Source organism: Carassius carassius, chromosome 12 (assembly GCF_963082965.1).
Source record: "Carassius carassius chromosome 12, fCarCar2.1, whole genome shotgun sequence".
Lineage (NCBI taxonomy): Eukaryota > Metazoa > Chordata > Actinopteri > Cypriniformes > Cyprinidae > Carassius > Carassius carassius.
In genome coordinates this window covers 20,842,220-20,868,618 of record NC_081766.1, presented here as the reverse complement: position 1 = coordinate 20,868,618, position 26,399 = coordinate 20,842,220, and the positions used below count along the sequence as shown (strand labels likewise).

At 40.7% G+C, this 26,399-nt stretch overlaps 1 protein-coding gene across 1 annotated transcript in view; it reads right to left on the bottom strand.

Moving 5' to 3' along the window:
* Positions 1 to 13,124: 13,124 nt before the first annotated feature.
* The window catches only part of LOC132154238 (netrin-G1-like), a 62,345-nt gene continuing 49,070 nt past the window's right edge, over positions 13,125 to 26,399 (bottom strand). Inside the window, exons 4-7 of the mRNA XM_059562813.1 lie at positions 24,876 to 25,048; positions 18,519 to 18,545; positions 18,258 to 18,302; positions 13,125 to 13,623 (exon numbers count right to left, since the gene is read on the bottom strand). Of these exons, the coding sequence (XP_059418796.1) occupies positions 13,373 to 13,623; positions 18,258 to 18,302; positions 18,519 to 18,545; positions 24,876 to 25,048 (496 nt within the window). The 3' untranslated portion in view covers positions 13,125 to 13,372. The remainder of the gene's footprint in view (positions 13,624 to 18,257; positions 18,303 to 18,518; positions 18,546 to 24,875; positions 25,049 to 26,399) is intronic.

Below are 26,399 nucleotides of genomic sequence, written 5' to 3'. Positions count from 1 at the left end.
GAAAGCATCATTCTTGGTTAACAGGCCACATCCTGGAGAAAAAAGGGTAATGTTTTATGGCAGTGTTATGGTATCTACTCTGCTGAGACTCCTGTACTTTGAAAAACATTGTGCTTCAATAATCATCCATCAAGTGTATGTCCATGAGCTATGTGCACATTCCTGATACTATACTATAACCTTTAAAAGTTTAAAATGGTCCAGAAAGTAGGAGGAAAAGCAGAAAGGCATAAAAAGATGTTTAACAGCCCTGCTGAAATGTACCTTATGTTCTCATCTCAGGTGTGGGACATCTTGGCCTAGTAACATTGTCAGGGACAGTCTCAAGTGGGAAGCTCCTCATATTGTTCTGCCGCTTTGAAAAATGGGACCTTGAGAATGAGCCATTATTTTTCTAAGCCATTGATAATCCCACAGTGATGTTATAAAGACCGTACTGAAAGAGATTTCACAATCTAAGAGACCCTTCGTGTAGTTTTGAAATAGCACTGAATCTAGAGTTTGTGTGTATATACAGTACTCATACTGATGTTGTTTCCAACAGGTGACAAATAATAGCCTCAGGATTCATTCACAGCTTGAAGGGAAAGTCAAAGAATTGTTTCTCCTTTTTAGTATGCAGAGCTTTCAAAATGCACAATCAGGGACGCATTGTGTAAAAATAGCTGCTAAAATGTATAACAATAGTCTCAGTTGAAAAAAAGCTGTTTTATAAGGAGCTTTCATTTGTTATTGTAAAGTAGGAAGCATGAGGAATGGCATGTACCCTCACTGACCCCTGATGTCCATCAGAAGTAGAAGGTGTGTTTGCCTGGGGGGAGTTTGCATTGTCTCATTACACACTCATTAGCATTCTGACAGCATTAGCATTTAAACCTAATGAGATGCGGTAAAGCTTGTTCTTTTAGAGGGTGCAATGCTTATACTAATTTATCTGGCCAATCTTAAATTTCCATCTCGGAAGTGCAAAGTGTTTCTAATTATTCGACTGCATCTATTAGGCTGAATAAAATGAGTCGAACAAAAATGGTGAACCTGGACCTATCATCAAAAGAATGTAGAATGGAGTAAATGGGCAAGGCAGTTATTTCTCAAAATAAAATGACATCTTCACTTATACTTGTCTTTTGGGAGAAAAGTTATTAAGATCAAGGGCGATACAGGATTTCATTTGATTGAAATGAAGAGGCCTAATCTCACTAATGTAATCTATCCAGCCTCAGACCCGCTTTCATCGTGTGTCACAGGCACAGAATGGCTTCATTTCCATTCGAGTACCCAGCGTGGACTTGAAAATGATTGCCGTATCACGACTGCGTGTTATGCCTCACAGCGAGTGACATTCTCCAATCCATATTTCGTCAACTCACCTCTCTTACTCATTCGTTTTGTGATTTACATTTGATTTCAGTCTCTGCTGGAAAACTTTTATTGCCGTGTCCTCAGATCTAGTCCTGTTAGTACTATTTTTATGAATACATTTCTGTTGAAATTTGAGCTTTCAGAAATTATGCCTTGACTACATAGTACCAGCTACTGAGTAATAGTGTCATTTACATTAACATTTATTCATATGGCACACGCTTTTATCCAAAGTGACTTACAATGCATTTGAAGGTTTCTAAATTTTACCAGTTCATGCGATTAAACCCATGACCTTGGTTTGGTCAGTTGCCATCTAATCAGCGGGATAATGATACTGTCAAGTGGTCATACTATCTGGTCACCCTGATGGAGCTTTTTTTTGTGATTATGACTGGCTGGATAATGACCTACCTTACAGGTATATCAGTCTTTACTGTATGTTAGCTAGTTACTTAGTCTGAACAGAATCTGTCCATGAGGCGCATTATGTTTAAACTCCCATTTTAGAACACTGATACAATAAGGCTGAACATGTCTTTTAACTATACCAATTTTGTGGTCAATTTTGAGCTCAAAGTGTGTATAATTTGGCAGATGAATGTTTCTAGCATTTTAACACATTTCTTAACAATCTTAATGTTTGGGAGAACACTGATTGCTAAATTCCATACATCTTCCAAATTCCATACATTTGTGGGATGTCTAAAATGGTTTCTAAGAGCTTGCCTGAATTCTGAGAACACACATGAATAGAAATCACCTGCTATCTTTCAAGATTTGCTTTGACAAAATGGCAATAAAATGTCATTTTAATCTTTAATTCACAAACATAGCTGGCTTCAAGCAACAAAGGATTCCTCATACAACCAGTCGTGGTAGTGTGTGTGTAAATTCAGTTGGCAGTCTAAGCGTAAATTTTGATTCACCTTCACATTGATGATTTGTCTCGAAAATTTTTTTTATTGCCGTGTTTCTGCGCTCTGAGGCTTGGCTACAGAGCAGTGGTAACAGTGTACTGATTTCATTTCTTCTTAATTCAATAAAGATAAAAACGTTCAGAGTTTGGAGTCTTATATCGACGCATACGGCGACAAAATGGCAAAACCCGAGAGCAAGCGTGGAAGAAGCGAACTGGGCTCAAGTGGCACAGAGGAGGACTGTTTGCTTACCACTGAAATGCATAGTATTAAAGACGCGTTGGACAGCGTGAACAGCAAACTTCAAAAGCTGGACATGCTAAATCAACTATCGGAAGATGTGAAAGACATGAAGCAATCACTGGAGTTCTATATAGCTATGGTCGACGTCCTCAAACAAGAGAACACGTCGCTGAGATTAGAGGAAAATAATCTCAAACAACTGACCACTGAACTCCAAGGAAACAACACCAAAATATCAGAAAGCATTTTGGATCTACAGAATCTGAGTATGCCAGATAATATAATAATCCATGGTGTGCACGAGACAGTGAAGGAAACTTACCAAATTACAGAGCAGCTGGTGAAAAAGTTCATGACGGAGCAGTTGAAAATGAAGCAATCCATGGTTCAGAACATTCAACTTGCTAGAGCGCACTGGATCGGGAAACCAAAAGAAGCGAAAGATAAACCTAGACCCATCGTGGCAAAACTTGCTGTGGCGAAGGATAAATCCACTATTATGGCAAGAGGTCGGGAACTGAAAGGATCCACTTTCTCCATCACGGATCAGTTCCCTCCGGAGATTATGAAGAGACAAAGGCTACTTTATCCAGTCATGTCGGAAGCAAGGAGAAAAGCTTTACATTAATGGAGCTTTATATCGAAATTCCCAGATAACATATTGGTTGTGTGGAGGGGACGGCCCTGGTAACTTGTAGCATGACCAGACGATGTTAACATCGCTCGATCTGATGACGCCGCACACAACTGGTCTCTAAGCAACGAGCCCAACATGAAATCACTGGCTTTCACGGGGCCATTGAGGTGGAGAAGAGATACTTCTGTTTATTATGGACTCTAAATGGATAAAGTGGACTATTGCTCAAAGTGGTAAAATTTGAACATTATGAAAAAGTGTGAGGGGGGAAAAGACAAGCTGCCTGGTGATCAGTTCTTGGGAAGAGACTTACCTACCCTAGGGAAGAATAAAGGACAATGGAGGACTGTAGTTTTAGAGAGAGTTGGGTTGTACTTGGTATGTTGGTTTTCTGGTTTGTGCTGTGTGTTGGTATGTGATTCAAGATTTTTATTCGTCACATACAAAATTATATATAGCATACATAACCAGCAGTGAAATGTGAGTATTTGTGTAGGGTGAGTGTATGTGTGCGCATGGTTTTTGTGTATGTGTGGAAAGAGTTTATTTTGTTGGGGCACTACGTATATTATATTGATAAAGATTTAAATGGAAAATAAAAAAAAAGCCTATAGGAATTTCTTCATTTAATTGTAATGGTTTAGCAAATATCTCTAAAAGGAAAGAAATTTTATTTGGTTAAATGATAAAAGCGACATTCAGATTGTTTGTATGCAGGAAACGCACTCTAATTCAGGAAAAGAGTTAAAATGGAGATCTGAATGGGGAGGGGATATATACTTTAGTCACGGTCTAGCAAGCAGTAGGGGTGTTATGATTTTGTTTAAAAATAATGTAGATTATACACTGCACTCCGTCTTTACAGATAAGGAGGGTAGATGGATTGTAATAGATATATGTGACGCTAACAATGGAGGACAGGAGGCAGATGCAAGTAAAGGTAGTTTATTGACAGGAGTAGTGATGGATGAATGCTGGTGAGTGACGCAGGAACCACGATGGCAGCACAGACAGGTGGGTAGGTGATTTGAGTGCGTTGGTAGCGATGGCGGTGGTGGTAGATCGGTGATCAGCGGGGATAATCCGTGTGTGACTGTGAATATCCAATGAAGACCGAAACAGGAACTGAGCAAGGACAGGAACACAGGAGCACGAACAGACATCGACACAAGGACTTCAAACAACGATCTGACAAACAGGAGACGAAAGACAGGGCGTTAAATAGGCGGTTGGAATGAGATGCACCTGCCGCTGATCAGGCGATCAGTGGAAACACCCACATGAACCAATCAACATGACATAACAAGACTACAGCTGGAGACGGTGCATTCACGAACCGTGACAGTACCCCTCCTCTTAAGGACGCCTCCTGGCGTCCCCAGAATCTCTTACCTGTCGATTGTAATCATCGATAAGGGAGTGATCCAGGATGTCCCTAGCAGGTACCCAACTTCTCTCCTCCGGACCGTAACCCTCCCAGTCCACCAAGTACTGAAATCCGCGTCCCCTCCTCCTAGAGTCCAGAATACGATTTACCAAATAGGTGGTCTCCCCATCTACGAGACGCGGCGGGGGAGGGACCGGGGTAGGCGGATTAATGGGAGAATGAAATACGGGCTTGATTTTGGACACATGAAAGGCGGGATGAATTCTCCTGTACGTAGGAGGGAGTTTAAGGCGGACTGCCACCGGACTAATGATCTTGGTGACAGTAAACGGGCCAATAAATTTGGGAGCCAATTTATTAGATACGGACCGGAGAGGAATATTCTTGGTTGAAAGCCACACCTTTTGACCCACGACGTATACGGGAGGCCTAGACCGGTGGCGATCGGCCTTGGCCTTGGTGCGCGCCCCCACTTGGAGTAGAGTCTCACGGGCTCTGGTCCAAGTGCGGTGGCACCTCTGGACGAAGGCGTGAGCGGAGGGGACCGCAACTTCGGATTCCATACTGGGAAAAATAGGTGGCTGGTAACCTACACTACACTCAAAAGGAGATAGGCCCGTAGCTGATACTGGTAAGGTATTGTGGGCGTACTCCACCATAGACAATTGTTGGCTCCAGGAGGAAGGATTCTTGGAGACCAAACATCGCAACACCCTTTCCAAATCTTGGTTGGCTCTCTCGGTTTGACCATTGCTCTGGGGGTGAAACCCTGAGGACAGACTTACAGTCGCTCCCAGTAGTCTACAGAATTCTTGCCAAAATTTAGCCACAAATTGGGGTCCCCTGTCGGAAACCACATCTATCGGGAGGCCATGTAAACGAAAGACGTGGTCTACGACGGTCAACGCTGTCTCCTTGGCTGAGGGTAATTTGGGCAAGGGAATAAAGTGGGCCGCCTTCGAGAACCGGTCCACCACGGTTAAAACTACCGTGTTGCCCTGGGAGGGCGGGAGGGCGGTAATAAAATCTAGAGCGATGTGGGACCAGGGTCTCGAAGGAACCGGCAGCGGTTGGAGTAACCCATCAGGGGGCCGATTGGAAGTCTTACCAGTGGCACAATCCGAGCAAGCCAAAACAAAACTGTGAATGTCGCGAGCCATAAGTGGCCACCAGAATCGTTGCTTGACTAAAAATCTAGTACGATTAACCCCTGGATGGCAAGCTACATTCGAGCAATGTCCCCACTGGATAACGTTGGACCTTAATCCCTCCGGCACAAATAAACGGTTCGGTGGGCACCCGGGCGGAGGTGTTACCCCTTCTAAGGCCGTTCTGACCTTCGATTCGATCTCCCATGTGAGAGTGGATACCACTAATGTCTCAGGAAAAATACACTCGGGAGTGGACGGGCGTTCGGAATGGTCAAAAATACGCGACAAAGAATCGGGTTTGATATTTTTGGAACCCGGGCGGTACGAGATAGTAAAGTCAAAACGTCCGAAAAAAAGTGCCCACCGAGCCTGCCTGGAGTTCAACCTCTTGGCGGTGCTAATGTACTCTAAATTCTTGTGGTCAGTCCATACTATAAAAGGAACCCCCGATCCCTCTAACCAGTGTCGCCATTCCTCCAATGCCATCTTAACTGCCAACAATTCTCGGTTACCAATATCGTAATTTCGTTCTGCCGGAGATAAACGATATGAAAAATACGCGCAAGGGTGGACCTTGTCGTCTAAGGGAGAACGTTGAGATAACACCGCTCCTACCCCCACCTCTGATGCGTCGACCTCCACCACGAACTGACGTGTAGGGTCAGGGGTAATCAGAATAGGGGCTGAAATGAAACGGCTCTTCAGTTTGGCAAACACAGCCTCAGCTGTGTCCGACCACCTGAACGCAGTCTTGGCGGAGGTCAAGGCGGTCAGAGGTGCGGCTAGTTGGCTGAAGTTGCGAATAAAACGCCGGTAGAAGTTAGCGAACCCCAGAAACCTCTGTAGGGCCTTACGGGAATCTGGGCTTGGCCATTCTACCACAGCCTTAACCTTCTCGGGATCCATGCGTATTCCCTCAGTCGACACGATATACCCCAAAAATGGAATTGACTGTGCATGAAATTCGCATTTCTCCGCCTTGACAAAAAGCCCATTCTCTAGCAACCTCTGAAGCACTCGTTGGACGTGCTGCACATGTTCCTGGAGAGAAGAAGAAAAAATCAATATGTCGTCCAGGTAGACATAAATGAACTGATCGATCATATCTCGCAGCACGTCGTTGACGAGTGCCTGGAAGACCGCTGGGGAGTTGGAGAGCCCAAAGGGCATAACCAAGTATTCAAAGTGCCCTCTGGGGGTGTTAAAAGCGGTCTTCCATTCATCCCCCTCCCTGATCCGAACCAAATGATACGCATTGCGTAAGTCCAGTTTTGTGAAAATTGACGCTCCCTGCAACCTCTCGAAGGCCGAAGACATCAACGGCAAAGGATAAGTATTCTTTACCGTGATGTTGTTCAGTCCCCGGTAATCAATACAAGGTCACAGAGATCCGTCCTTCTTTCCCACAAAAAAGAACCCCGCCCCCGCAGGAGAAGAGGAAGGGCGGATGAATTTAGAAGCTAGAGAATCAGAAATATATTTCTCCATAGCCTCCCTCTCTGGAACAGAAAGTGAATAGAGTTTGCCCTTAGGCGGAGACTTACCTGATAGTAAATCTATGGCACAGTCGTAAGGACGATGCGGAGGAAGAGAAGCAGCCCGAGACTTACTGAACACTTCCTTCAGATGGAGGTACTCAGCGGGCACGTTAGACAAATCCACCGCCTCCTCCTGCAACACAGACACAGACACAGACGGACAGGCAGACACTAGACAAGACTCATGACACCTTTTACACCAAGACAAAACGGAGTTAGAGAGCCAGTCAATACTAGGGTTGTGGAGGAGGAGCCAAGGGTGTCCGAGGACAATGGGTGCCAGGGGAGAGTCAAGGATGTGAAAAGAGATGGTTTCGGAGTGATTGCCAGAGGTGATGAGTGTAATGTCTTCCGTGATGTATGATATGGTGGGAAGTTGCTGACCAGTGAGGGCGTGAACCGTGATGTGGTGCGGAAGAGGTCTGAGGGGAATGTGGAGCTTGTGGGCTAATGTGCTGTCCATGAAGTTCCCTTCTGCCCCGGAATCCAGTAGTGCCTGACAGTGATGTGTCTGTGCTGACCACCGCAGCCATACCGGGAGGAGCGTAGAAGATGATGGTGATGATGATGATGATGATGAGGTCTTCTCGGCGGAGATCCCACCCGATAGTAGCCTCATACGTACTACCGGGCCTGGCCCTTTTACCGGACAGGCGTGGGCTTGATGTCCGGCTCCCCCGCAGTAAAGGCAAAGGCCCAGGGACCTCCGCCTCTCCTTCTCCTCCCGGGAAAGCCGAGCTCGCCCTACCTGCATGGGCTAGTGATCGTAGACGGGGCTGGCCACGTCCCCGCCGCTGAACCGCACGTCTGCCGGTCCCCTGGATGGGGTGTTGAGTAGCCCCCTCCTCTCCATCCGTGCCAGACATGCATCGACCCGAAGGGCCAGCTCAATCAGTCCATTAAACGACGGGGGAAGGTCCAGGGCGTAGATCTCCCTCTGGACGCGGTCAGCCAGCCCATGCAGGAACATGTCCCACTGCGCCTCCTCGTTCCAATTGCACTCCGCCACCAGGGTCCGGAACTCGATGGAATAGTCCGAGACGGATCTCTCGTGCTGGCGTAACTCCGCCAGCCTCCTGGCCGCCTCCCATCCTGCGGCGGCCCGATCAAAGACCCGTATCATCTCGGCGGAGAGCGCCCGGAACGAGGCACAGCATGGGTCCTGGTTCTCCCACACCGCTGTTCCCCACAATGCCGCCCTCCCAGAGAGCAGGGTCAGGACGAAGGCCACCTTGGCCCTCTCACTGGCGAACGTTCTAGGCTGGAGGGCAAAATGCATATCACAACGGTTAAGGAAAGCTCTACAATAGTCGGGCTCACCCGAGTACGCTTCCGGAATCGGGAGGCGTAGTTCCGGCTGGGAGGGGGCCTCCGATGGTGCTGGTGGAACAGGCGGTGTGAGTGGCGCAGTGGGAGCTCGTAATAGCTGGAACTGTTGGGTGAGCTCGGACACCTGCGTCACTAAAGCCTGAACCGCGCGACCAGTGTCGTTAAGAGTCCGCTCCTGGGAGTCCATCCTCCGAACACTGGCGCTGAGGAAAGCTTCGAGGGAGGAAGGTTGATTACTCGCTGCCTCCATGTTGGTCAGATCGTTCTGTGACGCTAACAATGGAGGACAGGAGGCAGATGCAAGTAAAGGTAGTTTATTGACAAGAGTAGTGATGGATGAATGCTGGTGAGTGACGCAGGAACCACGATGGCAGCACAGACAGGTGGGTAGGTGATTTGAGTGCGTTGGTAGCGATGGCGGTGGTGGTAGATCGGTGATCGGCGGTGATAATCCGTGTGTGATTGTGAATATCCAATGAAGACCGAAACAGGAACTGAGCAAGGACAGGAACACAGGAGCACGAACAGACATCGACACAAGGACTTCAAACAACGATCTGACAAACAGGAGACGAAAGACAGGGCGTTAAATAGGCGGTTGGAATGAGATGCACCTGCCGCTGATCAGGCGATCAGTGGAAACACCCACATGAACCAATCAACATGACATAACAAGACTACAGCTGGAGACGGTGCATTCACGAACCGTGACAATATAATGATCAATAACTTGCATATTATTTTATTAAATATTTATGCTCCTAATGAGGACAGTCCGTTATTTTTTGGTGAAATTAATACATATCTAAACTCATTACAATCTAATCAGATTATAATAACTGGGGATTTTAATACAGTCTTAGATAGAAATAAGGATCGTAGTGGTCTGCATAAATTTAATAATCATCCCCATGCACTTAGGGAAATTCAAGAAATGGCTGCATCATTAGATCTTGTTGATATCTGGCGTTTGCTAAATAAAGATACTATGAGGTATACATGGCGTAGAGGAAAACAGGCCAGTAGAATTGATTATTTTCTTATTTCTTTCTCATTGGTTCCTAAAGTATTAAACTGTTGTATTGGTGACTGTTTGAGATCTGATCATAGTCTGGTTACATTGCTGAGTGATAATCGGCAATGTTCCAGAGGACAGGGTTACTGGAAATTCAATGTATCGTTTCTAAATGATGATTCATTCGTTGATATTACCAGGAGATTTATCAAAGAATTTTTTGAAGATAATGAAAACTCCTCTAGTCCACATAATGTTTGGAAAGCCTTTAAATGTTCTTTTAGAGGACATGCGATTAAGATGGGATCAATTAAGAAAAAAATTAACCTAAAACAAGAACAAGAACTTATTGATGAAATAAATGAGCTACAACAATTATTAGATAGAAGTTACGCTACTGAAACAGAAATATTAATTAAAAGAAAACAAGATAAATTGGAGAGTCTTTATCATGAACGGGTAAACAGAGTTATGGTTAGGTCACATGCTGCTTGGATGGAGAAGGGAGAGAAGTGTACAGCGCACTTTTTACGGTTAAATCAAAGAAATTCTGTTAAAAAGAATATCATGAATTTATACAGAAATGATGTCTTAGTCACAAATCCACGAGAAATATTGCAGGAAGAATGTGAATATTTAAAAACTCTATATTCTAACGATGCAATATTGGAGTCCCTAAATGGTGTGACTGAGCAATATTTCCCTTTGAACAATGTCTCTGTGCTTTCTACTCCACAGCAATTAAGCTGTGAAGGCGAAATAACAAAGCAGGAGTTATTGGAGGCAATTAATTCATTTTCATCTGGTAAATCTCCTGGTATCGAGGGAAATCCTATCGAGATGTATAAGATTTTTTTTTTACAGAAATTAAAAAACCCTTATTAGAATCTTTCAACTTTTCATTTCAACAAGGTATTTTATCTAATTCACAATGAGAGGGAGTTATCTCAATACTCTTAAAACAAAATCCTGATGGGAAATATAAAGATACAAAATGATAAAAAAATTGGCGTCCATTGACCCTGCTCTGTTGTGATACTCGTATTTTATCTAAATGTCTTGCTTTAAGAATAAAAAATATAATTGGAGATGTTATAAACAACAGTCAAGCAGGTTTTATTAAGGGGAGATTTATAGGAGATAACTTGAGACAATAATGGACACTATACATTTTTATGAGAACCATCAGGAACCAGGATTATTGTTTATTGCTGATTTCGAAAAGGCGTTTGATAAAGTTTAATGGAAGTTCATAAAACAATGTCTTAGCTTTTTTAATTTTGGGAAAAACTTAATACAGTAGTTTGAAACTCTTTATAATCATCCAGTTAGTCGAGTGATTAATAACGGTCATATATCAGACACATTTTTATTAACGCAAGGAGTCAAGGGTGTCCTTTGTCACCGTATCTCTTTATTTTATGTATTGAAATTCTGGCTATTAAAATTAGGAACAATCCAGATATATCAGGTCTATTTCCAAACGGTAAAGAGATTAAGCTAACAATGTATGCTGATGATGCAATCTTTTTTATAAAACCAACACAATCCACTTTGGAAGGACTAATAAGGGAATTAAATACTTTTTCAAAAATATCTGGTTTGAAACCTAATTTTGCGAAATGTAACATTCTGAGAATTGGGACATTAAAAGACACTAATTTTATTTTAAACAGTTCCGTTCCTGTTAAATGGATTAATGGAGACGTTAATTTATTAGGGATTCATCTACCTGACAACTTTAAAGAAATTGTTAAATTCAATTATGAGAGAAGGATGGAAAAGGCAGATAGAATTTTACAACCTTGGAGGGGGAACTCTCTGACAATTCAAGGAAAAGTAACTCTGATTAATACATTAGTAATTCCACATGCTTCTTCCTTCACCTGGTATGAAGTTCTTCAAACATTTTGAACAAAAAATGTTTAAATTTATATGGAACAATAAACAAGATAAAATTAAAAGGCAGTATTTATATAATTCTTATGATAACGTCTGACTGAATTTGAAAAATCTTAGAATGATGGATTGTTCCTTGAAAGCCTCCTGGGTTGCTAAAATTTATCACAACAAACAATGGATCACAAGCCAGAGATTATATTCAGCCTTTTCCTTTTTCTCGAATAATATATTTCCTTTTTACCAATTAAAAGTGATACATATTGATACAATATTTCAAAATAGTTTAAAAGAGTTATCACAATTCTTCAAGGATGCACAGAAAGCTTGGTTGAATTTCCAGTACCACCTTCCAGATACAATTCAAGACATTCAGACAGTTGCTATGGATGAATTCAAACATTACGGTTGGAGACAAGCCATTGTTGTGGGAGGAATGTGTCAAAAATGGGTTAATTTTTGTCAATGACCTTTTAGATTTATCTGGAGATTGTATTTCTTATGAAAACTTGAGAAATGTTTTTAGCATTTCTCTCAATCAGTTACAATTCAACCAGCTGATTTCTGCAATTGCTAAAACTGAAAATGAAACTGCACAATGAAAAAAAGAATAAATTAATGGTTTGTCTCCCACCAATAAGATGCCTTAAATAGTTGTCTGGTGTAAAGATAAATAAAATAATATATATTTGGAATTTAGATATTACAGGCACTGCACTTTTTCCACACAGAACATGCCTGTTTTGGGCAGATGAATTTAACCCTCTGGAGTCGATTAACGCGGATACTCGTTATGAGTCATTTTCTCCTGATAACCCCGAAAAGAAGTTAAATTACACTTTCAATTTTAATCATACAGATTAGAGCAATACATCAATCAAATCTGTAAATCCAATTTTATGGAAAGATTACTTTAGAAAAATTTATAGAACTACAATCGATTCATATTCCAGAATATTTCAACTTAAAATCTTTTATAAAATTATTGCAACAAAAAAATCTCGGTTTAAATGGCAGATAGAAAAGGATCCCTGTTGCAGGTTCTGTGGGGATGAGGAGGAGGACCTGATGCATTTGTTTTATTTTTGCCCACATGTGGCTAAGTTTTGGGTCAGTATACAGTTATGGTTAAGGTCTATGGATATTGTTTTGCAAATTACACCTCAGAACATTTTGTTATGTGTCTTTGAGGGAAAATGCATACACTAAAGCTAAAACTTTATCAAACTTATGTATAAAACACTTTAAGAATAGAGTTTTTTATCAGTATATGCTAGAAACAATTATTGCAACAAATAATAACAGAACAACTGAGCATGAAAATAAATGGAATGTCTGCTTATTTGAGTTAGAGATATAAATATTAGGTGTACGTTCTTAAAGGTGCCCCATTTGTTATGGCATAAATGTTTTGCTAATTCTATTGTGTTTTTTGTTTATTGATATTTTGATCAGTAGTATTGATTTATTTTATTTTTCATTTTCTTATGTTATTAACTTTGTTTGCTTTGTGCTTCGTTTTACTTTGCTTTCTTGTCATAACACTGTGTGGAGGATTGTGGTTGTGGTATGAATGCATGGTGGAGTGGGTGGGGGGTCGATAAAAAAAAAAAAAAAAAGATAAAACCGTTCATTAGTGTCAGATTTTTTATATTGTTGTTCTGGTTGTTGTTTTCTTTTTGCAAATTTTTCCAGTTTATCCATCATCTCTGGCAAACTTTAATTGACATAGTACTGAGTAGAAAACTTTAAGGTTTCCTAAAAAAAAAACAATTTTCATTTTTTTCTTCCACATCATGGGAGCATTTCTTTTTAGTCATCAGGTGTCCTCTAACAGGAAGTCATGATTGGAGCCCCCGTAGAGAATGTTTTTGGGGCAAAAGCGTTCCCCTCAGAGTGATGTTAGGCCCTGGGTGGCCAGCAGGGAGGGGATGAGAGATAGCAGAGTCAGCGGGAGAGTCTGGGCTGCGGGCAGGGGGCGGAGGGACAGCTGGCTGGATTGCAGATCCTCGCAAGAGTCACCCTGGCATTGGGTCTTCTCGCACAGTACGCCACCAAAACCGGCCAGACACTGGCAGCGCTGGTGGTGGTGACACATGCCACCATTCTGACAGCGCAGGAGCACGTTGTCACACACTCGAGCTGTGGGGAGCAGAGAAAAAGAAAGGTGAACACACATCGCTTCCTCCCCCTGCCAGGAAACACTTTCCAGGGAAAAAAGTGCATCCATCAAGATGATCATTAGGTTGCTGTTTGTGTGGTTGTTTATGATGAGCTCTGGCAAGAGGCTCAGCGGTGACTTTTAAGGGCACCACAGGGGATGTTAGTCCCACTGTAATATTGCAGAAGTGATATGATTAATCATAGAGTGAGAGGTGGGATTTGGGGCAGGACATATATCTTTGTATGACATTTTTCAGTGTGTGACCAAAATTGAAAACAACACTGCTGACTTTTGGCAAATCTCTGGTATGAAGCTAGTGGTGAAAGTCCAAATTCTGCCAACATAATCTCATGGCAATTCATAATTATTTTACATTTTAGCAAATTGGTGGCTAATAATATGGATTAATATTTCTTTTTCAAAAAATCATACGAAATAATGAGTTTAAGTTGATGCTGCACTGCTGGTAACTCCAGGTGATTAGTGCGTTTTAGCAAGTGAAGGTTACAGTAGACTCAATCAACACCTACCATTAAATGAAACTGAACCTTTCAACAATGCTTTTCCTGAAGTTGGATCCGTAATGGAAAAATCAATATAATAAATAAACGCCATATAATTAAGATTCAAGTTCAAATTCAAGACAAACAGGGAAGCGGTGTGCAATGAAATGTACGTCATGGTGCCAATCCAGTCCGAATTGCTCCAATCTCCCTTCCCTTGACCTGTAAACAAGTTCTTTAGTGGAAAAAAAATTGATTGCTATTGCATTGTACTAGCTTCCATTATTGAGGGAAATATTTGCTTTGAAAGGAGAGACTGGACTATTTGCTCAGAAACTGGGAGTAATTACATGCTGCTTTCTTTATTCAGAGTCCTCTGAGAAGCAGGGACAGAACAAAACTGTAGAAAACCAGCTATGAGCAATAATGCTACTAAAACCCCCACTTAAACAAGCCTAAGCTTAGGTCTTAGTTGGTTTACAATGGTCTCCCAGCCTGGCCAAACTAGTGTTTAAGTGGTTTAATCTTTTTAGCTGATTCTCTAAAAAACCAGTCTGGTTTGGTTCCCAACTCGCCACATAACTAACATTAGGGGCTTTCGCACCACGTAGTTCAAGGAACTTAGTTCTGGACAAGCCAGCAGGGTGGTTCCTAGAGAACCAATTTCTCCCTCAGGCCATTATCCTGGTTGCATTCACACTGGCAGCAAGAACTTTGAAGTGGCCAACAGCGGCGTCTTTATTTGTGGCATTTACAAACATCAACATTCAGTGAATGGAAAATGCCATGATCTGAGCTGTTTTTGTTTTGTGTTTTGGGTTTCGTGATAACGGAGGTGGAATGTAAATGCAAAATTTACGCAACTGAAAGAGCAAAAAGTTGGCTAAGAAATCTCATGACAACTTGCAGTGTTACATATCGAGGATGAGAAAAGAATAACACTGCAGACAACAGGTAAATGCTATTATCGCTGTTTTCCATGTTCATGGAGTAAGTATTTTTACATGGCTTTTTAAAAATGCCAGGTAGCCAGTGTTTCATATGTGTTTGGCCACTCAGCCACTTTCCTAGTTCCTGTGATGCGAAAAATGCCAAAAAACCTTAATTCCTCCGGTGTGAAAGCCCCTTTTAAAAACACTGCATTGATGGAGAATTTAACTAGGTAGTCATGACTGTTTACCAAACCGCTGTAACTTTGTCGCACAGCCATCGTTCGAGCCATGTTGCTTCAACAATCAAGAACTCATTAATGACAGCAAGCAGACAGAGGAGTAATAACTTTGACAAATTAATCTGTTCAGTATTGAATTTGTGTCAGATTATTGTTGTAAATAAGGAGCATGACATTTTAGGAATACTTTGCTATTTTTTTTCTTCACTGTTTTACTTTACTTCCAGATTTTTTTAGTTTCGAGCTCTCTCTCATATCATACTACTGGAATTCCCGAGGTACTAAAGCACTTATGCACATGCAATCTTCATTCTCCTGACAAAATAAGAGACGTAGAGATTTATACATATATAAAATGAAAGATTTAGATTGTACTACAGGTCAGCTTGTATATTTTCCTAAAGAGCATGATCTATTTAAGTCTGCATGTTGTAGTAACAAGAAACCATGTTTCTAACCACTGATTGGGAACTGCCTTTCCAACTATACACATTTTTGATGCAGTTTATTAGAACTATGGTTTGTGCAACATTAAATCATTGAACTATGATACGTTGATGTAATTTGTGACTATTCTGTTTTTGCAAACACACCCCAGTCAGGGAGACTAATGAAGACCAGCAAACCAGCTTAGACCAGTTTGAAAGGTTTTTGTCAGTAGAGAATGTATGTGAGGCTGTGCTATTTCATAAATGTAGTCACAATTAAAGGGCACTATTAGGCCCTATTTTACCTTCTGACCTAAGAAAAAAACTGAGGTGTGAACCCTGGCCAAGCTCTGTCTTTCCCTTGGAGGCATATGTGCTGTATTGCATCTTCGCCACGTACGGATACTTTTTCACATGCTAATGGAATGGAACAGGCAGCTCCTGACTTGAACAATAGTGACGAATGCATACGAAATATCTATCGGTTCCCTGACAGGTCAGGTTTCAGTGTTCCTTACTGAGATGAACAATCTCAAAGTGGTGTTTAATGGATGAGACTAAAGATCTTCAGTTTAGTGGTAACACTTTAGAAAAATGGTGAGTAATTAATAGGTAACTATGCAAGAAATAATTCAGGACAAATAGTACTAAAGTAATTCTTCAGGAACTACTATTAATGAATTTGGAAACAGGATAAACTAATCAGTAAATAAAAGTGAATATAGGACTGAGATAATTCTTTATTAGGTAATCAGTAATTACTAAATACTAAATTCAACACACGAAGAACTCTTAAATAATTACAAAAATGACAAAGAATTAACAAGTAATCACTAAACGCAACATTAATGTGTCCTAGACATGAACAATTGTCTGTTTTATTGTGAACATGGTCACTGTGCAGGAACTACTAGTGATCTGGATCATTATGTAAATAAATAAATACACACAGTACATACATAAGTGTATATATGTATTAATTTATCTAAAATAATGGTCCAGATCACTAGCAGTAATTAGTGGTGCATTTTATGACCATGCTCAAAGTTTTGCTCACGTATCAGAAATGTTAATGTTTTCATTATGTAGTAATTCATTGTAGAACTTAATGGTACAATTTGTAATATGTCATAGTTATTTAGTAGTTCTTAATGAGTTTAATTTCATTAAGTAATCATTATTATAATTATCTCAGTCCCAAATGCAGTACCAAAATTGCTCATTTTATTAAAGTAAACAGAAAATTATTTCTTATTAGGTTTAGGGTTAGGTGTTTTCTTTTCACTGTTAAATGTAATGTTTAGCAAATCTCAACATAATTATCCTATTTTATTTTTTTATGTATTTTGACAAAATACCATAAAATGTATAAGCCTATTTATCTGAACAAGCACATTTATCGTGTTAGCTAGTTGAAATTAGCATTGTTTTCTTTCTTAATGGAACAGACCTGTAATACATTTTCAGGCTGTTACCCACTATTCCAAAACCCACTTTTTTAGAATAAAATAAAGAGAACATTCACTAACAGAATCACATAAGAATATTGTGCCTTCTGCTTATATTCCCATATACATCATAAAGTCTTTTTGCCCGATTGATTATTAGCATTTACTACTCTATAACTCATAAACAAATCTTAATGTCCAGTTCACATATTTTCCACCACTTTTCTTTCCTGTGCATTTCTCTTAATCCTTTTTTATGGTCTGAGTGATGGTTTCTCCACTGTATTCCTCTGCTCAAGGGATTAATATCAATCAAGTCTTTGAAATCAGTGTACATAAACCTACTGCCATCTCATCTTATTTCCCTCACTTCTTTCTCTCTTCTATTGCATGAAAAGGAAGAAAACAGACACTTGAGACTAATTACATTTGAGAGGTTATTAGAAGAGCCTGATATCCGGGAGGTCAACATTAAACACTACTGTCTGCTTACTAAAAGAGGGTTTGGATCTAGAAGATGCAGGTGAAGAACAACCAGACAGATTCTCACAATCCTCGGTTTTGTTCTGCTACTGGTCCTGACAGAAAAGAGACCCTCTCTGTTGCACACAATCAGCAGGAGTCTTCAATTTTTTTCCAGTCCTCAAAGAAATTTTCTTAAAGGCCCAATGAAAACAAAATAAGAGTTGTGTGGCTTTTAGTTCACCTTTAAGCTTTGAGACCCTCCATATGCTTGAGACAAAATACATTTCAGTAGCATCTGACTAGCATTACCGTCAAATACTGTCAAATCACAGTGCATAGCATAATGGGTTTTTGAATATGACAACATACATTTAACAACAAACTAACTGCAGACAATAATGAGTCACTCAAAACAGTTTCTTGGATAGTCTTTTGAGATTTGAGGCTAGACTGAAATCGTAGAGGAGATAAAAGTATACACAAACAAAGACACTTTGTTAGTTTGAGGGTTTGTATCCTCAAGCTGGAGAGAAGCCCCCCCAGAAAACTAGTTAGATGTTTTACAGGCATTAATGAGATGATTTCTGAAAGTCTTACCTTGATTTCGGTTTGCTGCTCCAAGTGAAGAAGCATTTGGTCGAACTTGAAATGAAAAATAGAATCAAATAATTTCTTGCTGTATTATTTAATTATCTACAGTTCACAACTGGCTTTTTAGTCACTTTTATGATCAGATCTTATATTAGTATGTTTGAATATTTAATAGAATTCTGGTTTGCATATTAAAGTATCCTTATCTATATAAAACACAAATACAATACAAATTATATTCATTATGCCACGAGTGGAAAAACTCACCAGAGGTGCCAAGATTGTTTGGGATACCTGGAATAAAAGAAAGAACTAGCATCAATTAAACTACATTTACAGAAGCAAAGAATCAGATAAATATGTGATAACCTTGCTTCACAGCTTCATGTTTTCAGTGAGGATGTCAGAAATGGAGGAAAAAACATAATCAAACCAGCTCATATGATTCTGGCCACTCTCTGATTGTAATAAGCAGTTATGTGTGCCATAGTATCATTACTGGCAATTACAAAACAGGGTAAAAAACCTGCTGTTTGTTTCAAAAAGAAGACTTGCATTTGCAGGGCTCAACAATGTTTTTCTTTTTCTTGTCCTTTTGGGTCAGTAGCTCAATGGTTTTCATTCAATCATTCATTCACTCATTTATTCAAAAATGTTAGATTTTTTCCCACCTGAAGCTGTTAGGTTTTATTTCTAAAGAATATTTTTAATTATAAAACTAATATTTTTAATGAAACGGCCAAAAAAAAGCCTGCCAGAGTGTTTTATGTTTTTTTATTATTCACTAATCAGTGGTGCTGTTAGTAAGCACACATTTTAATAAAGTATTTGACTTTTCTATCCATCAGATTCTTTTGTTATATTATTATTTTCAACCATAAACTGTTATGACAGGCCTGACATTTTAATCCAATGCACCGACGTGCTGCTCTCCAGTCTATAGGACACTTTTCAGAGAATAACAGCACTGAATATCTCAGCATGCAACTGCTTCAAAACCACAGACCATTGAGTTGGTTTACACTTTGTGATCTTTTGCATAACAGTGTCCTTTTTTTTTGTACAATGCTTAACCTAGCAACAGCGACTAAGTTATTTTTTCATCACATTATGTTTAGCCCCAAAAGAGTTCAGACTCAGACGCAGTTGAAATCTTGCATTCAACTCTCATGGCATATCATAGGCCTCATTACAGCAATAGCGACTCAAAGCTAATTGGGAATTCTGCTCACCTGAGCTATGAATGACAAGCCTGGAAAACAGGCAGAAGTGGACAGCTGGTAGATGAGCTCAGTGTGCATTGATTAAACTAACACACATCTTATTTATCACAAAAGTACCAAACACACATAATTTTTCCCTTCTCAAGCACCTGTTCTTTCCACATGGGGCACAACAAGAGCAATCCTCCTCTGCAAACATAAGATCAAGATCTTAAGGTTCTGTCTGGTTAAGGCTGGCACACATGCATTATAAGTATTTCAGCCATTTTTGCTGTTTATATGAAGAATGCAGCTGTATGCAATGCTAATGTGACATTTATGCATAAATGAATACGAGCAATTCCTCAAACATTAACAAGTACACTAGTACATTACATTAGTTCATTAACATTATTAATAATAGCATTAAATGTAATTATTAATAATAATACGTTATTAATAATAAATGTGATCATATGTGTAACATCCATATGTGTTATTTTCATTTTCATTTTCATTAACAATAATAATATTAATTGTAATTCTTATTAATATTAATATGTTTGGACCCACTTTATATTAAGTGGCCTTAACTACTATGTACTTACATTTTAATTAATAATTTAGTACAATGTACTTATTGTGTACATACATGTTTTTTACATTGTACTTATATTTAAAAAATATATTTTCTTAAAAATTAAATTTATATTTTCTGTAATTACATTTATAATTACACTGTTGACCCATACTTTACACTTTAACCCACCCTTAAACTTACCCATACCTTCAACCCTCTCCCTAACCTTACCCCATCCCACCTCAATAGCAGCAAAAGTGTTTTACAATACAATATGAACACAATAAGTACATTGTACTTATTTTTTTATGTAAGTACATAGTAGTTAAGGCCACCTAATATAAAGTGGGACCATATGTTTTGTATATGATCACAAAAATACACTTAGACATTTTTTTAAATATATATCTTCCCCCTTCATATATTTTAAATACAATGTTAAAAATCCAATTTAAACTCAGGAAATAATTTGGAGGTTTAAACACATTCTCAATTCTCAACCACAATGATTACCATTTTGATGAGGCTAACAGTAACCCATTAATTAGAAGCTAGTGTACCCAAAAACAAAATCTCCTTTACTCTGTCTGGCAGTATGATGCCGGTGTAAAGCCAAATTATTAGACGCGAGGTCACATCTGCATGAGCAGGGTCCTGCATACTTAACATAGAGAAATTGCCCTTGTGATCACGGCAGAAGACTTGATGACAGATGAAAGCTATTATAGCTTAATTAAATTTAATTTAAATTTATCTTTATATGAGAGCCATATGTTTCATAACCTCACATGTAATATGAACAGCACAGGAGAAGTGGCATGTTGCTGCGACCATGCTCATTTGCGGGGAAGAGAAATGATGCAACAGTCGAGGACTATTGATTTCACCAAAGCTGCAGGGGTAGTAATGTTATTTGGATTTCATATGCAAGCCTGTTGCAGTGTGGATTTCTTGCCAAAACAGGTGCTAATATTGCTTTTGATATAGGTGGTCCTTGGTTTCCTCTGTTGGGCACAGATGTGTCCTGGTATTGGGTTTTTAATAACTGGCTGTCATCCTGAGCTTTGCCCCTACATTATGAAGGCCTTCATAACGGGGGGAAAGGCTAGAGCGATATTAAAGGCTTTCAAAAGCATGTATACTCATATACAACCACGTACTCACTCACACAAAAGCATTTCAGGTGCACTGAATCTAAAATTGCCATACAAAATCACACATGCATGGCTGCAGTGTTGAGAATGCAGAAAAGAACATTCATAAACTGATATGTCACTGCTGCTTTCCTCCTTATAGCTGCATCCCGTAAAACATCCTTTGCTTGTGAGGGCTTGTGCTTGATGGCAGTGACTTAGTTTTGAGTGGACCTGCACTGAGGGGGCCAGAGGGTTCTCCTCCCACCATCTGGACAGTGCCGAGCCTCTCGCTGTCCCTGAGCTACAATTACTGACTTCATTAGATTTATTAGGGCAATGAGCCCCATGCCTTGGGTCGAGAACTTGACAGATGTGCCACTACTCAATGCCAAGATGAAGCTAAAGAAGAGGATGACTTCTGGCTATCATAGGTTGGGAGAAGCACAAAAAAAAAAAAGCTCATAACATAAAATAACAGAAAATAATTGACAGACATGCAGAATATTATATTATATTATATTATATTATATTATATTATATTATATTATATTATATTATATTATATTATATTATATTATATTATATTATATTATATTATATTATCCATCCATCCATCCATCTTCTTCCGCTTATCCGGGGCCGGGTCGCGGGGGCAGCAGTCTAAGCAGAGAACCCCAGACTTCCCTCTCCCTAGACACTTCCTCCAGCTCTTCTGGGGGGACACCGAGGCGTTCCCAGGCCAGCCGGGAGACATAGTCTCTCCAGCGTGTCCTAGGTCTTCCCCGGGGTCTCCTCCCAGTGGGACGCGCCCGGAACACCTTCCCGGGAAGGCGTCCAGGAGGCATCCGGAACAAATGCCCGAGCCACCTCAGCTGACCCCTCTCGATGTGGAGGAGCAGCGGCTCTACTCTGAGCTCCTCCCGGGTGACTGAGCTTCTCACCCTATCTCTAAGGGATCGCCCAGCCACCCTGCGGAGAAAGCTCATTTCGGCCACCTGTATCCGGGATCTTGTCCTTTCGGTCATGACCCAAAGCTCATGACCATAGGTGAGAGTAGGAACGTAGATTGACCGGTAAATCGAGAGCTTCGCCTTGCGGCTCAGCTCTTTCTTCACCACGACAGACCGGTACATCGACCGCATTACTGCAGAAGCTGCACCGATCCGTCTGTCAATCTCCCGTTCCATCCTTCCCTCACTCGTGAACAAGACCCCAAGATACTTAAACTCCTCCACTTGAGGCAGGAACTCTCCACCAACCTGAAGTGGGCAAGCCACCCTTTTCCGACTGAGGACCATGGCCTCGGATTTGGAGGTGCTGATTCTCATCCCAGCCGCTTCACACTCGGCTGCAAACCGTCCCAGTGCATGCTGAAGGTCCTGGCTTGATGAGGCCAACACGACAACATCATCCGCAAAGAGCAGAGACGAAATCGTGTTGTCACCAAACCTGACCCCCTCCGGCCCCTGGCTGCGCCTAGAAATTCTGTCCATAAAAATCATGAACAGAACCGGCGACAAAGGGCAGCCCTGCCGGAGTCCAACACGCACCGGGAACAAGTCTGACTTACTGCTGGCAATACGAACCAAGCTCCTGCTCCGGTCATACAGGGACCGGATAGCCCTTAGCAAAGGGCCCCGGACCCAATACTCCCGGAGCACCCTCCACAGGCCGCCGCGAGGGACACAGTCGAATGCCTTCTCCAAATCCACAAAGCACATGTGGACTGGTTGGGCAAACTCCCATGAACCCTCCAGCACCCTGTAGAGGGTATAGAGCTGGTCCAGTGTTCCACGGCCTGGACGAAAACCACACTGTTCCTCCTGAATCCGAGGTTCTACTATCGGCCGGATTCTCCTCTCCAGTACCCTGGCATAGACTTTCCCAGGGAGGCTGAGAAGTGTGATCCCCCTGTAGTTGGAACACACCCTCCGGTCCCCCTTCTTAAAAAGAGGGACCACCACCCCGGTCTGCCATCCCAGAGGCACCGTCCCCGACTGCCACGCGGTGCTGCAGAGGCGTGTCAGCCAAGACAGCCCCACAACATCCAGAGACTTGAGGTACTCAGGGCGGATCTCATCCACCCCCGGTGCCTTGCCACCGAGGAGTTTCTTGACTACCTCGGTGACTTCAGCTTGGGTGATGGACGAGTCCACATCTGAGCCCTCAGCCTCTGCTTCCTCAATGGAAGACGTGACAGCGGGATTGAGGAGATCCTCGAAGTATTCCTTCCACCGTCCAACGACATCCCCAGTTGAGGTCAACAGCTCCCCACCTTTACTGTAAACAGCGTTGGTAGGGCACTGCTTCCCTCTCCTGAGGCGCCGGACGGTTTGCCAGAATCTCTTCGAGGCTGACCGATAGTCCTTCTCCATGGCCTCACCGAACTCCTCCCAGGCCCGAGTTTTTGCCTCCACAACCACCCGGGCTGTAGTCTGCTTGGCCTGCCGGTACCTGTCAGCTGCCTCAGGAGTCCCACAAGCCAACCAGGCCCGATAGGACTCCTTCTTCAGCTTGACGGCATCCCTTACTTCCGGTGTCCACCACCGGGTTCGGGGATTGCCACCTCGACAGGCACCGGAAACCTTACGGCCACAGCTCCGAGCGGCCGCTTCGACAATGGAGGTGGAGAACATGGTCCACTCGGACTCAATATCTCCAGCCTCCCTCGGGATCCGGTCGAAGCTCTGCCGGAGGTGGGAGTTGAAGATCTCTCTGACAGGAGAATATATATTATATTATATTAATTATATTATATTATATTATACTGAATTTGTAAAAGTCTTTAATGATAATCAAGGCTGCATTTATTTGATAAAAATCCATAAATAAAAGAGTATATTGTGAAATATTATTGCAATAAAATGACTATGTTAAAATTAGTCAAATTAAAATGAATATATTTTAAAAATGTAATTTATTTCTGTGATAGCAAAGCTGAATTTACAGTAGTCTTCAGTGTCACATGGTCCTTCAGAAATCATTCTAATATGGTGATTTGGGGCTCAGTTTCTTTTTATTACCAATGTGATTTTTATTTATTGTATTATTATAATTTTATTTTTTTTTAGGATTCTTTGATGAAAAGAAGAATAGAAGAATTCAAAATAACTATTTATTGAACTGTAATTTCTCGAGGATGATGCAATAATGTTTGAACATGTTTCTTTCATACATGCTTTTGTTTATATCTTTACCTCCCGATTTCATGCAGGGTTATTAATGTTAACTAAAACAATTATAGTAAACTAAATAAAACTAAAATGACCTATAAATAAAACCTATAAAATAAATAAACTGAACTTAACAAATTTCAGCTTCATTTCTTGAAGTACTAAAATAAATAAAACTAAATATAAAAAAATATATATAATATTTGTAAAAAGTATAAATAAAAAGAAAATTTACAAATAAAACTCTAATTTGAAATATTCACATAACATATAATAGTATGTCAGTGATACTAAAATAACATTGATTTCAGAGGCCTGCCATATGCCACTAGTTATACATTTTGGAGCTATAGAAAAACCCAAGTTTCTGTAATTTGTGCTGCCTACAGGTTTATTTTTGGTCGTTTTTTGTATCATATAAATATCATAAATATCATTTGGATAACGATTGAAAAGGTCACGTTTCGGTGCTTGATGGAGCGCTATGCTTTCCCGTGAATCATGTCGAGAAGGAGATGGCAGGATGTACTCACAGATATTGGCAGTACCCTTGGGGATGGGCAAATAGGAGCCCATGCTCCATGTTCGGCCCTGGTAGTGTCTCTTGCAGCGTGTGCAATCCTGCCCCGTGGTGTTGTGTTCGCACTCACACCCTAGCTTCCCTTTGTCAAAAACACAGCTGTTGGCATGGAGATTGCACTTGCACCTAACAGGATGAAGAACAAAACATAACAAATAGCAAATGTCAGCACAGGCTACTTTTTCTATGTTGGTGGCGTGAACAAAGAACCAGCCGCAATGTTGGACATCTTATCCGTATCATAATATTAATTTCTTTTGTGATACGTTCGGAGCCTCTTTGTGGCATATCCATTACAAACTCCAACCTTTAACGCTGACTTCCCATGATGCTGCGGAAGCGAGCTTCATTATGCCATTAAAAACATAGCTCATTTAAGTGTGCCCCTGTGGAGAAACTGAATAGAAGCGTGGGTCACATCTGTGACACAAAAGCAGAATGAAAGCCTCTCAGTGGTTGGGCTTTAACATTGAAAAAAGGGAAAGAATAAAAGAAGTGAAAAGTCTATCGACACTAACAGCACCTCTTCAAAGTTCTTCTGATGTCTGCTGGGAAAGAGATTTTGACTTTTGAGATTTCAGAGTGTTAAGAGAGCATTAAATGTAAGAGAAAACCACGGTTTCTGAAGTCTGGAGTTTATGTCAAAACAAGGATGCTTTTCATGGATTTTATTTTATGGGAAGACACAAACACTGACTTTTCAAAGTTGTAAACAAAACAAAGATTATTGGAGCGCATTTTACAAAGAAATACTATTCAAGTTTTTCTAAATGTCATGTTTAATTCATGGTTTGTGAAATTGACTAACAATCTCTGAGTGAAATTTGTTTCTACATCATTTTTTTCAGTGCATGTGTAGTTATTCATCCTAATTTCATAGTTAAAATGATTGTGGATGATTATCTTAGCTGCCACTCGAGATGAGTGGTCTCACTTTCCATATCTACTCTAAATATAATTTGCAGTCATTGATTTTGTCATGAGACAAAAGGTTACAACCGTGTTGTTTACTTGTGACCTCCGCCTCCCTATGTGATGGGCAGCGGTTAATGAGATCATTGAGCATTCAGGATATGCTACACCTCTCTGGAGGCTTTGTGTTCGGTATGATATCAAGCCAGTGTTTGTTTTTCTGCAATGTGTTCATAGAGGACTTTTGCTCTTTGGAGAACCGCGTCGGTGAGGAGATGTGGCTGCCTCCTGCTGTTAACTCGAGACAGACGTGTTACAGAAATACATCCATTCCAATTGACTTTCTACTTTTCGTGACATTGTGCATAAATGATTAATAACTGCGGGAAAACAGTGGAACAAAACCTCTAATTTCAGCTTTCATGATGGTCTATTTAACATCATATGGAACTACAGTAAATGGTTTCGTCTGCATTGAATTTTATGGATCCGTTCAATATCTCCGTTCAATTAGACGTTTTTAGAAAGTATTCGGTTTTATTATGCAGTGAGCTTCTGTGTATGT